Consider the following 12869-nt stretch of genomic DNA (forward strand, 5'->3'; position numbering starts at 1 on the left):
ACAGTTGGAAGATATAAACTCACAATTCTGAGAAGAAAAGTCGGAATTGTTATTTTAATTGCAATTACTTTTATTTTGAATCGATTTTGTTCTGAACTGAATTGAGCTGAATCATGGCACTACACAGCCTTTTTGCAGTTGTTTTACAGCAGTATTTAAAATGGTTTCATATTTGAAGTTCACGTCATCATTGATTACATTATTTTCCTGTTCATTACTGTGAATCTGCTTCGAAACAGTCTGTATTGTATTAAGGTAACTTGACTATTTTATACAGCACTCTTGCATTACATAAAAACACCAGAGTCACCATATCTCACCCCAGACATCCGTTTTATTCATATAAAAAAAGCCTTAATTAATTCACACCTGCTTTAGCCCAACTGGCTTACAGCTGTTCAGTACCAGCCTTACAGAGTGTGTGCAGCACAGCAGACTGTCTGTGCTGAGAACTATAACACTGCTGTCCCAGAAGGAACAAAATCTAATTAATTAATAGCAACCATCCAGCAAACGAGCTGAAGCAGAGAGAGAATCAGACACTCATCAATGTCTTCATACATTTGCTTTATTGAATTCTTCAAATGTCAAGAACATACAGGGAATTCAGAACTCCGGCACAAAGACACAAGCTACAGATGAACCTGCCTCTCATCACACAAATACAACATTTCACTTTCTTACCTAACATGAAAGAAATTACAAGTATAAAATTGAGCTTAAAATCATGTACCCATGCAGATGAAACCCCACCATTGCTAAAATAATGTTGTTGCTTTTTTTTTTTGAATGCATGGCAAATGTGAACTGCTAAATAAAAAAATTAAAATAAGCAGATAAAAACAGCATTGTAAAAAAATAAATAATAGGAAACAATTGAATAATTGCTTGACACAAAATGTGGTCATAGCAGGATAGGAGGGGCTACTGCACGAGGGGTGGGGCCTCTCAATTACCTGTGGGTGAATCAGAGCAGTGCATTATCACACTCTGGTTAATATTCACAGAGAAAGCAGGAATAGTGTGGTGTGTAGCTACCTGTCGAGGTGGTTGACCACATCCCTGACGGTGCTGAGCAGGTGCTGGTGCTCTTGTGGGTTGGACAGAATGATGCCGTGAAGCTTCTTCATGTAGGAGTCGATGGAATCGAGTGTGGGCGTCTCGCCGCTGCCTGCAGGCACATGGGAAGGACAGTCAGGGAAAGTACACCACATATCTTTCACATACTAGTAACATCAGATTCACAGATCAAACATCCTTCTTAGAAACAGAAACAGAAAGCTTTTATTGTCATTGTATAGCACTTTCTATTTGAATTTCTATTTCTAATGATTTTACCATTGCATCTGATTCACAGATGAAACATCCTTCTAGTCAGTTGTTTTTAGAATTTAGGATCACAAAGCTTGTATAAATCACACAAATGTGACCCTGGACCACAAAACTAGTCTTAAGTCGCCGAGGTATATTTGTAGCAACAGCCAAAAAAACACTGTATGGGTCAAAACGATCTATTTTTCTTTTATGCCAAAAATCATTAGGGTATTAAGTAAAGATCATGTTCCATGAATATATTTTGTAAATTTCCTACTGTAAATATATTAAAACTTCATGTTTGATTAGTAATATGCATTGCTAAGAACTTCATTTGGACAACTTTAAAGGCGATTTTCTCAATATTCTGCACCCTCAGATTCCAGATTTTCAAATAGTTGTATCTCGGCCAAATAACAAACCATACATCAATGGAAAGCTTATTTATTCAGCTTTCAGATGATGTATAAATCTCAATTTTAAAAAAATTGACACTTAAGACTGGACACTTAAGGTCCAGGGTCACAAATATAATGAAGCAGCTTGTTTGGAAATAAAACAAAGCAAGTTATATGATAGAACCATAAACAAAGCAAACTTTTTAATTGAAAAGATTTTGTTGAAAATGTATTTTATTTATAATATTTATTTTTAATATTGAAGATTTTTTTCAGCAAGGAGGCTCTAAATTGCTCAAACGTGACAGTAAAGGCATTTAGAATATTACAAAAGATTTCCATTTCAAATAAATGCTGTTCTTTTGAACTTTCCATTGATCGTAGAATCCAGAATAAAATTGTATCATGGTTTCCACAAAAATATGAAGCACAGCTGTTTTCAACACTGATAAGACATTTTATGAAATGTAATGATATTTCTTAAGCAGCAATATTAATTATTCAATATTGAATTAATTATTCAATATGAATTAATTTATTAATGGGAACAAGCATAATCAGGATCTTGACATGTATTATTTATCAAAATATTGCAAAGGTAGCATTTATTTAAATTTTTCTTTAAGTTTACAGAATGTAGGAACAATTAAGTCATGACTCAAATGAAGTGAATCACTGAAGTGATTCAAACTAAATAGATTAAATATATAATTAATATACATTAAATACAACTAAACACACACGCAATACTTACTATTATATCACAATAAATGATATATGTAATATTTATCTAGGTTTTATCCAGGTATCTAGTATTTCTCATACACAATTAAGTCATGACTCAAATGAAGTGAATCACTGAACCAATTCAAACAAAATAAACCAGATCTCTAAAGTGAATCAGACCGTTTAAATGAACCCAGCTGGCTAGAGGTTTTTGCAGTAAACTCTGGGAGTGTGTGTGTGAGTGTCTCACCGGGCAGGGGGACGGCAGAGAAGCTGTGTGTGAGGGCCGAGCGCAGGGTGTCCAGATGCTGCTGCAGGAGGCTGTTTCGCGTGCCTTCCTGCTGCACGTCTCCTTCCATGCGCTCGACGGCGGAACGCATGCTCTCCACATGCTTCTGCAGCGCCGCGTTACGCTCTTCATACTCCATATTCGTCTTTCTCAGCTGCCGCAGTTCAGCCTCACGTGCTACAACACACACAATCAATGAACGTGTATCACACCATTACAGACAGACTCACATTCAACAGCACTCTGCTCTCACCTTTACTGTGATTCAGAAACTCTTCAGTGAAGATGGGAATATCAAACACAGAGCGATCCTTTATCTCGAGATCCTTCTGAGAGACAGTCAGAAAGTTGTTCAGTCTGAAATCATTGCTCAAACTGCCATAGATTGTCATAGATAGACCTGCTCTGCACCCACAGAAATACAATGGCCGTCAAAATGTTCTACACGTCCTCTGCTGCTTACAAGTTTGTTTACTAAATGTGACCCTGGACCACAAAACCAGTCATAAGGGTCAAAATTTTCGAAATTGAGATTCATACATCATCTGAACTATGAATAAATAAGCTTTCCATTGATGTGTGGTTTGTTAGGACAGGACAATATTTGGCCGAGATACAACTATTTGAAAATCTGGAATCTGAGAGCGCAAAAAAAAATCAAAATATTGAGAAAATCGCCTTTAAAGTTGTCCAAATTAAGTTCTTAGCAATGCATATTACTAATCAAAAATTAAGTTTGAATATATTTACAGTAGGAAATCGACTTAAGACTGCTTTTGTGGTCCAGGGTCACAAATATTTTGGCTAAATTGATCATATTCCAGCTATCAATAACAGTGCAGTAACCTCAACACCATTTAACACAAATTTGATCATATTTAAATAAGGTTTTCCACATCTTTTCACCAACACATTTCTATTTTCTAGTTGTTTGTGATTACTGGATCATTTTATGAGTGTAGCCTATTAAATATTTTATAAAATTTTCAAAAGACAAAAAAAGAAATACAAAAATTTACATTAAAATATAAATTAAATTAAAAAATCTAGGGAAATTAATAAAATAAAAGTCAAGAGTTTTCCATGACTGTGTAAGATTTTATTAAAGGGGTCATATGATGCTGCTAAAAAGAACATTATTTTGTGTATTTGGTGTAATGAAATGTGTTTATGCGGTTTAAAGTTAAAAAAACACATTATTTTCCGGCGGGTTTCACAAACCAAAACAGAGACCGATATTCGGCCTGGAGGAGAATAACTGACTGTAGCATTGTTTTTCAGATAAACAAGTATGTTAACTTAGCATGTTTCTTAAATATCTGCAAACATATTATGGTATTTTTATGCTTTAGTAGAGTCAAAAACTTACATACAGCACCTTTAATTAATTTAGTTATTAATTTACATGACTTTTCCAGTAGTTTGTGGTTAACAGATAATTTCATAAACAAGTTGTATAAAATTGTAGCTAATTAAATATTTCAGTTTTCCATGACTTAATTTCCATTCATTTTTCTAGTAGTTTGAAATTACTGGATTAAAAAAAAAAAAAAAAATTAAAAAAAGATAGCTAATTAAATATTTCAGAAAAAAATTATATTACAATTTTCTATGACTTTATTCAGATTGTATTCATTTCTGTGGATTTTGTAATAATTTTCCAGTAGTTTATGATTACTTGATTTTTTTCATTAAAATCTCTTTATAAAAAATTGTAGCTAATTAAATATTTTAGCCTTATTTTATTATGTTATTATATTTTATTATGTAGTATTATATTTATTCAAATAAATAAAACTACAAAAATCGACAAGATATTGAATATAGTTAGTCATGACTTTTCTATGACTGTTTAACATTTTATTTTCCATTACTTTTCCAGTCTTTTGTGATTATTAGATAACATCATAAAAATCATTGTACAAAAATGGCAAATTAAATATTTTAGAATAATATAAAAACATATAAAGTATAAAAACAGATGCTGACTAAAGAGTTTAGGATTTTATAATTTTTTTCCATAACATTTCCAGACTTGAAAAACAAAACTGTCTGTTAATTCCAGATTTTCTATGGCCTGAAAAAAAAAAGGTGCAGATTCTGTGTGGGCCTCGGTGTCAATATTTTACCTCATGAAGTGATTCACCAGGCGCCTGCCTTCCAGCATCTGATAAAGAGTGCGAAAGAGGAATTTTAGATTAGACAAGCGATTTGTGATGCTCCACATTTTGTCAGTCTCTTCATTTCTATTTTTGAGTTACTGTGTAGCACCACCCTCTGTGAAACCTCATTGGTCCAAAATCCTGCTCCGCACTGCTTTATAGTAAACATCACATGTGCTCTGATTGCCTGTGACTGTCACTCTTTTCTGCAGCTTTGTCTAAATTTACCTGCCATCAGTTATTTTGAACTGTGCCTTAGATTGTCCTTGTTCGCACCTCCTCTGTGTCTCTTTCCTTTTTGTTTCTCTTGCACCTTCCTGCTGAAGTGTTTATAGGCTTCAGTCTTCTGATACTGCTCCAGTTCTCTCATGTAGCGCTCCTTATCTTTGTCCGCTTCATCCAGATAGCGCTGAGACAGAATGAGACGGAGAGCGGTGTTAGTCTCTGCAGAGGTTTTAAACTTTATATTTAAACCTTATACACTGGTGATCAAAAGTTTGGAATTATTAAGATATTTTAATGTTTTTGAAAGAATTCTCTTACGCTCACCAAAGCAAAAATACAGTAAAAATCAGTAATATTGTGAAAAATTATTACAATTTAAAAGAACTGCTTTCTATTTGAATATATTTTAAAATGTAATTTATTCCCGTGACACAAAGCTGAATTTTCAGCATCATTACTCCAGTCTTCAGTCACATGATTCTGTTATTTTCTGGAAAAAATAAAAAAATAAAAAAATCATGGTTGCCACAAAAACATTAAGCAGCACACCTGTTTTCAACATAATATTTATTGAGCAGCAAATCAGCATATTAGAATGATTTCTGAAGGATCATGCGACACTGAAGACTGGAGTAATGATGCTGGAAATTCAGCTTTGCGTCACAGGAATACGTTACATGTTAAAACATATTACTATAGAAAACAGTTAGTTTAAATTGTAATAGTATTTCTCAAACACATAAAAAAAACATGAATTATTCCAAACTTTTGAACGGTAGTGTAAGTATTTCACATGTGTATCCTGACCTGTTTCTCTTCCGGAGGCAGTTTGCTCCACTCATTCCCGAGCATCCTGGTGATCTCTGGGAAAGGCATGTCTGGTCTTTCCGCCCTCAGCTGCTCGCGGTGCTCATTCATGAAGCGCACATATCCTGTTAAGGGGGCTTTGGGGGCGTTACTGTCCTTCAGTGGCTTCTTCCTCCTCCTGCCTTTGGTCCAGCTGCTCCTGCGATGTTTCTACCAAAAACACCATTCACTTAACTCATTAACGCCGCTCGACCTGTGCAAAGACAGCGCGGGCTCAAAGATCACATGATCTGCTCACCTCCTCTCCATTGCGCTGGCTGCTGTTGTCTGTGTTGGCCCCCGGTGACCCACTCTGCTCCTCCATGACCTCTGACCTTTAGTTTCACATATAGCAGTGATGTAAAAAGAGAAGACGACTGGATTCAGCATGTAAAAATAAATCAGAGCTACCGTAATAAAACAGTAAATTTACATGTACAACATTTGATTGTATTTGATTGATTATCATATTTGATTACATTTCGATTATGTTTATTAACTATAAGAATATTAATATATATTATATAATACTATATATATATTTTTGATCTTATACTTACATAATGCTTAAATATACACATATTAAATATATATTTTCATAATACATTAATAAAAATAAAATGTATTAATATAAATAAAACCTCTACATAAATATATAAAGCAACAAAATATATATTTATATATATATATATATATATATATTTATTCTATCTGTGTTTTGGAGTGTAATGTACTTTACTAAAATTATTGGTATTACCATGGTTTTATGAATACAGTACCATTAATACCATATTTTTTTGGACATGTACCATGGTCTTCTTATTACTAGTTATTGCTATGTTAACGGTACTAATTATTTGAAGTACTATTGTAAATTCATATAATAATAATTTGGTACCGTAGTATTACCATACAATAATTGTACTTTCTATAAGATTGGTAAAGAAGATTGTAAAGACTCATTATCAAACAGATGCATTACAATCATTCAAAACCTGATAGACATCAATCATCTCACCTGTAGTTTGATCTGAGGCTGTAATCAGGTGTAAAATCGCGTCTTTAACGTGTTTTTCTCGCGTTTTTTCAGGAATTTTAGACAGGAAAAATATCCCGAGTCAAAACAATACAGGGAGCCGGCTGACGTCATCACGCGGCGACAGGAAGCTCCCTCATGCGCTCTCAGCCCTGGCAGATCCCCGATCCCGCCTTATCATCACGAGCTTCATCCTAACCCTCATCATCATCCTCTCCGGCTCAGTGAAAGAGCTTTATTGCGGGCGTGCTCTCTGAAACGATGGAGCGCTGCTGGAGTTTAAACGGGTTTGGATCAGTCTATGGTTTGGATAGATTAATGGAGTGTTGCTGCCCCCCGCTGGCCACCAGCTGCAAGTGCAACCGACCTAACTACATTTTCTTGAGGGAAAATTCCATTATAAAAATTGAAATGAGTACTAATACACAACAACATGATAATAAAAAAACTCAATCTTTTGTGTATTGAATATATATTATTTGTTCACATATTGTCTATACATATTGCCTATACAGTCAGTGCTCGCTGCCAATTTTTTTTCCCAAAACACTTTCTCTTCAGTAATTTACGTTAATAAAATATATCTTTTCCCCTCGCCATTACGCCCCGCACACTTGTTGTTGCTGCTCTACCGATTTAATTTCTTTGTCACACTGCCATCTACTGGCCATATGCTGCATATGTTCATCGATTATTATATCCAATTTGTTACTGTTCTGTAATCATACGTTTTTGGTTTATATTGGATTAAAGCTGCAGTCTGTAAGTTTTGCCTCTTTGTCGCCATCTCTGTTTGAAAACCTGGAATTGCGGAGCCGGCTGACGTCATCACGCGGCGACAGGAAGCTCCCTCATGCGCTCTCAGCCCTGGCAGATCCCCGATCCCGCCTTATCATCACGAGCTTCATCCTAACCCTCATCATCATCCTCTCCGGCTCAGTGAAAGAGCTTTATTGCGGGCGTGCTCTCTGAAACGATGGAGCGCTGCTGGAGTTTAAACGGGTTTGGATCAGTCTATGGTTTGGATAGATTAATGGAGTGTTGCTGCCCCCCGCTGGCCACCAGCTGCAAGTGCAACCGACCTAACTACATTTTCTTGAGGGAAAATTCCATTATAAAAATTGAAATGAGTACTAATACACAACAACATGATAATAAAAAAACTCAATCTTTTGTGTATTGAATATATATTATTTGTTCACATATTGTCTATACATATTGTCTATACAGTCAGTGCTCGCTGCCAATTTTTTTTCCCAAAACACTTTCTCTTCGGTAATTTACGTTAATAAAATATATTTTTTTATTGTTTTCTATATCTCGTCATATTTTAGTCTTGTCAAAAGTAATTTAGTAATGCAAAAAATGGATTAACTCTCATCTTTTTGCTGATCTTTTCCCCTCGCCATTACGCCCCGCACACTTGTTGTTGCTGCTCTACCGATTTAATTTCTTTGTCACACTGCCATCTACTGGCCATATGCTGCATATGTTCATCGATTATTATATCCAATTTGTTACTGTTCTGTAATCATACGTTTTTGGTTTATATTGGATTAAAGCTGCAGTCTGTAAATTTTGCCTCTTTGTCGCCATCTCTGTTTGAAAACCTGGAATTGCGGCTGTCGTTGTGAATCTGGCTAAAGTAAAGCGATAGTTTTGAACACTGGCTGGTTATGTACTTGCTCAAATATTGATTTCGGATAATTTTTAACCAAAACAAGTTACGGACTGCAGCTTTAAGTATATATATATATATATTTTTTTTTTTCATGTATGTATGCATGCACGTATTTGGTTATTTATTCATTCAATTTTCTATTTATAAATATAGATATATTGGATATAAATATATCTATTTGCTAGAGGCAGCCCTTCTTTTTTCCCACTTTTTATTTAATGGACATGTTCACCAAAGCTGTTATTTGAACACTGTCAGATCACGTTCACACTCTGGCTCTCTCTTCACAGCAGGTCTAAAGTAACCTAAAGTATTGAAGGAAGGTGTGAATTACAGTTGACTGTGTATGTGCTGAGGGTAAAGACAATTCGCGTTTCCATAAACACTTTCCATTATGTCTGAAAGAATTACAGACATCTGAAAATGTGCTGAAGGCTGTGATTAATCCATGTGGTCTGAGGGATCAGTTTCATGTCCATATAAATGATATCACAGTGACAGATAGTCTTCCTGCTGCTGCTGCTCAGGCCCCAGGGCTTGGGAAATGTGAACATCATTTCATGAAGTTAATGAGGTGACCCTTTGCCTGGATGGGGGCATGTTTTTATTATTTATTATTGTTTTGGAAGAATAAGGTAGCTGCGTTTACAGCCGAGATTCTGGAATGGTTTGGCATCAGGATGAAGATTTTACATACAACAGTCAAGTGGTGACTCAACAGAGCACCAGAACTGTTCATAATAATTTGTAAATAAAATTAAATAAAATGAAAATAAAATAAATTAACAATAAAACAAATACTTAAATTATTAAATTATAACAACAACAATAATAACAATACTTTAATATTTAAATGAAATTAAATGAAAATTACTTAGAATAATTAGAATATGTAATAATAAATGTAATAATAAATAATAATAAATGTAACATTAACTGAAATGAAAATTAATAGTTAAAATATTAAATTATAATAACAATAATATACATTAATATACAAATGAAAAATCATACAAATAATAATGTAACAAAAATAATTTAAAGATAAATAATAATTACAATTTATCATTAAATTAATAATAAAATAATACACAAACACTTAAAATAATAAAAAATTATTAAATAAAACTAAATATTTAAGAATTTGTAGCTGCGTTTACAGCCGAGATTCTGGAATGGTTTGGCATCAGGATGAAGATTTTACATACAACAGTCAAGTGGTGACTCAACAGAGCACCAGAACTGTTCATAATAATTTGTAAATAAAATTAAATAAAATGAAAATAAAATAAATTAACAATAAAACAAATACTTAAATTATTAAATTATAACAACAACAATAATAACAATACTTTAATATTTAAATGAAATTAAATGAAAATTACTTAGAATAATTAGAATATGTAATAATAAATGTAATAATAAATAATAATAAATGTAACATTAACTGAAATGAAAATTAATAGTTAAAATATTAAATTATAATAACAATAATATACATTAATATACAAATGAAAAATCATACAAATAATAATGTAACAAAAATAATTTAAAGATAAATAATAATTACAATTTATCATTAAATTAATAATAAAATAATACACAAACACTTAAAATAATAAAAAATTATTAAATAAAACTAAATATTTAAGAATTTAAGAATACATAATAATAATAATAATAATAATAAACGTATTATTCAATAAATGACATTAAAATGATAATTAAAATATGTTATATAATAATAATAATAACAATAAATATTCAATGACATTTCATTACATTAATATAAAATAAAAAAAAATTAAAAATCAGACAATAATAATAATAATCAAATAAAATGGAAATTAACTAAGAATAATACAAATATATATATATATATATATAAAACAATAATAATAATGAAAAATACAAATGTTTATGTAGTCCTAACTGGCACAATTAATTGTTATTTTTTTGGGTCATGACCCCCCAGTGCAGAACCATAATGATCTGTAGGGGACAGTAGTGAGCTGCTTAAATAATCACATGATTTTTTTTTTCACTATATGAAAAATAAATCAGTTTATTGATCAGTTACAGCAATTTCACGAGTTATCAGCTTGCAATATTATTAATCTGAACTCTGCCGATGAGAACTTGTTAAAGTGTCACAGAAGTTTCTCACAATATAAATTTGATATGATTTGATTATTGTTATTTTGCCATTTAGCGACTTATAGCGGATCAATGCCAGATATTGTGAGTGTCCCTGGAGTCCCCCTGCATCAGACACCTGATGGATTGTAAAAATCGCTGATAATCAACTCTCCAGCCTTTCATGTTGCTAAACTCCAGAAAAACAGATTCACCCAAAAATGATACATAGTTCATGTCATTCCGAACCATTATGACTTTATTTGGGTGAACTATTCCTTAAGACTCTTAAGTTAAAAAATCTAGTTGTGCAGGTATTGCGCGTGTGCCTGTCTGTTAGTCAGAGGAGGTTTGGGTAAGCAGATCTGGGGCAGAACCTCTCTCTGCATGTGTCTGTGTGATGTGTGTATCTCTCTTTACCCGTGTTCTTGACAGCTCTTTGACAGCAGTTTGAGTCTGTTAGCTCACGCTGAGCCAAAAGCCTCTGTCTGCCTCTGTTTAATGTCTGTTCAGTATTTCACCTGATAAAAGAAGTGCAGTAAATACATTAACCTTGAGCTCAGGAAATAGAAAAAGACAGGAAAACTATTGAAACAAGTATCCCAGTAAGATTGTGGTCTGTAGAAAAACGAACAGATTTTGAACAAATCAGTTTTTCTTGTAAAAAAATACAAAACAAACACAAATCTGGTGTGTAAATAATAAATTTTAATCAGACTAAAGTATTTCAACCAAATTTTGGCATTAAATTAATTTTCCTAGCTAATCTTATAAGGTTTAACAAATAAAGAAGGTCATTTTTCATATCCTGACCATATATTTTGTTTATTACCCTACTGTAGAAAATATTATACTAGTTCAGGGCAACATTTCAAAATCACTCTCAGAAAAATAGGTACAAAAGCTGTCACTGGGGTGGTAGCTTTTCAAAAAGTACACTTTTGTACATTTTAGGTACTAATATGTACACTTTAGGTACTTATATGTACCTTTAAGGTACCAATATGGACTCTTTAGGTACAAAAGTGTGCCTTTTGAAAAGGTACCGCCCCAGTGACAGCTTTTGTACCTTTTTTTCTGAGAGTGTATATGTAGCCTACTTATTTGAACACACACACACACACACACACAGTCAAACCAAAATTTATTCAGACACCTTCAACATTTCACACATTATCACCGTTTATTTGGTATAGTTTAGAAAATGGTAATAAAATAGGACAAGAACTCAAGAGTTAAACTGTGTCAGAACAAATTCAGATAATTTCAGATAACACTTAAGCAAAACATGGTCAGGTCAAAGTGTCTGAATAATTTTTGGTTTGACTGAATATACAGTACATATGTTTGTAAAAAATACAAAACACGCGCAAAATTTTTTTGTCAGATTGAGGCATTTTTTTCAACAATACTTTAGCATTAAATTAATATTCGTAGATAATCTTAACAGAACATGAGGGTAAACAAATAAATAAGTAAATTTTTCATATCCTGACCCTCATATACCCTACTATAGAAAATATTCTTGTTCAATCCAAAATGTTCACAATGTTTTTTGTAAATAATACAACACACACAAATATGGGGGTGTGGTATTTATTCAACACTACTTTGGCATTCATTTATTTTCTTAACTAATCTTAAAGGAACAGTTCACCCCAAAATGAAAATTTGCGGTGAATGTACTCACCCTCAGGCCATCCAAGATGTAGATTGAGTTTGTTTCTTCATCAGATGTGTAGAAATGTAGCATTACATCACTTGCTCACCAATGGATCCTCTGCAGTGAATGGGTGCCGTCAGAATGAGAGTCCAAACAGCTGATAAAAACATCACAATAATCCACAAGTAATCCACACCACTCCAGTCCATCAATTAATGTCTTGTGAAGTGAAAAGCTGCTTGTTTTTTTTCTGGTACAATCCAACATTTAACAATGTGGCCACTTATTTGAGTACAATAAATCCACCTGAAGCACCAGGTCTCATGGTTTATTCATCAATATCAAGTTAATGAAGCTGATATTTCAGAGAACATCACAGGAGGAGTTGAAAGT

The 12869-nt window shown here is 33.0% G+C and overlaps 1 protein-coding gene across 3 annotated transcripts; it reads right to left on the reverse strand.

The window, feature by feature from the left end:
- Positions 1 to 831: 831 nt before the first annotated feature.
- LOC107740905 (high mobility group protein 20A-like) lies at positions 832 to 7269 on the reverse strand. 3 transcript variants are annotated; one of them, XM_016553450.1, is made up of 9 exons: positions 6979 to 7269; positions 6220 to 6295; positions 5922 to 6131; positions 5166 to 5298; positions 4857 to 4894; positions 2981 to 3053; positions 2689 to 2904; positions 1039 to 1171; positions 832 to 956 (listed from the first exon to the last, which is right to left on the reverse strand). In XM_016553450.1, the coding sequence occupies exons 2-9, from the start codon at positions 6283 to 6285 to the stop codon at positions 953 to 955; spliced, it is 873 nt and encodes a 290-aa protein (XP_016408936.1). In that variant the 5' UTR covers positions 6286 to 6295; positions 6979 to 7269; the 3' UTR covers positions 832 to 952. The 3 variants fall into 3 exon arrangements, with proteins under 3 accessions (XP_016408936.1, XP_016408934.1, XP_016408935.1); XM_016553448.1 differs by having other exon boundaries at positions 2981 to 3056; XM_016553449.1 differs by having other exon boundaries at positions 832 to 1171; positions 2981 to 3056.
- Positions 7270 to 12869: the final 5600 nt, after the last annotated feature.

The sequence above is a fragment of the Sinocyclocheilus rhinocerous genome, unplaced genomic scaffold (assembly GCF_001515625.1).
Source record: "Sinocyclocheilus rhinocerous isolate Xijiao unplaced genomic scaffold, SAMN03320098_v1.1 scaffold1668, whole genome shotgun sequence".
NCBI classification, from domain to species: domain Eukaryota; kingdom Metazoa; phylum Chordata; class Actinopteri; order Cypriniformes; family Cyprinidae; genus Sinocyclocheilus; species Sinocyclocheilus rhinocerous.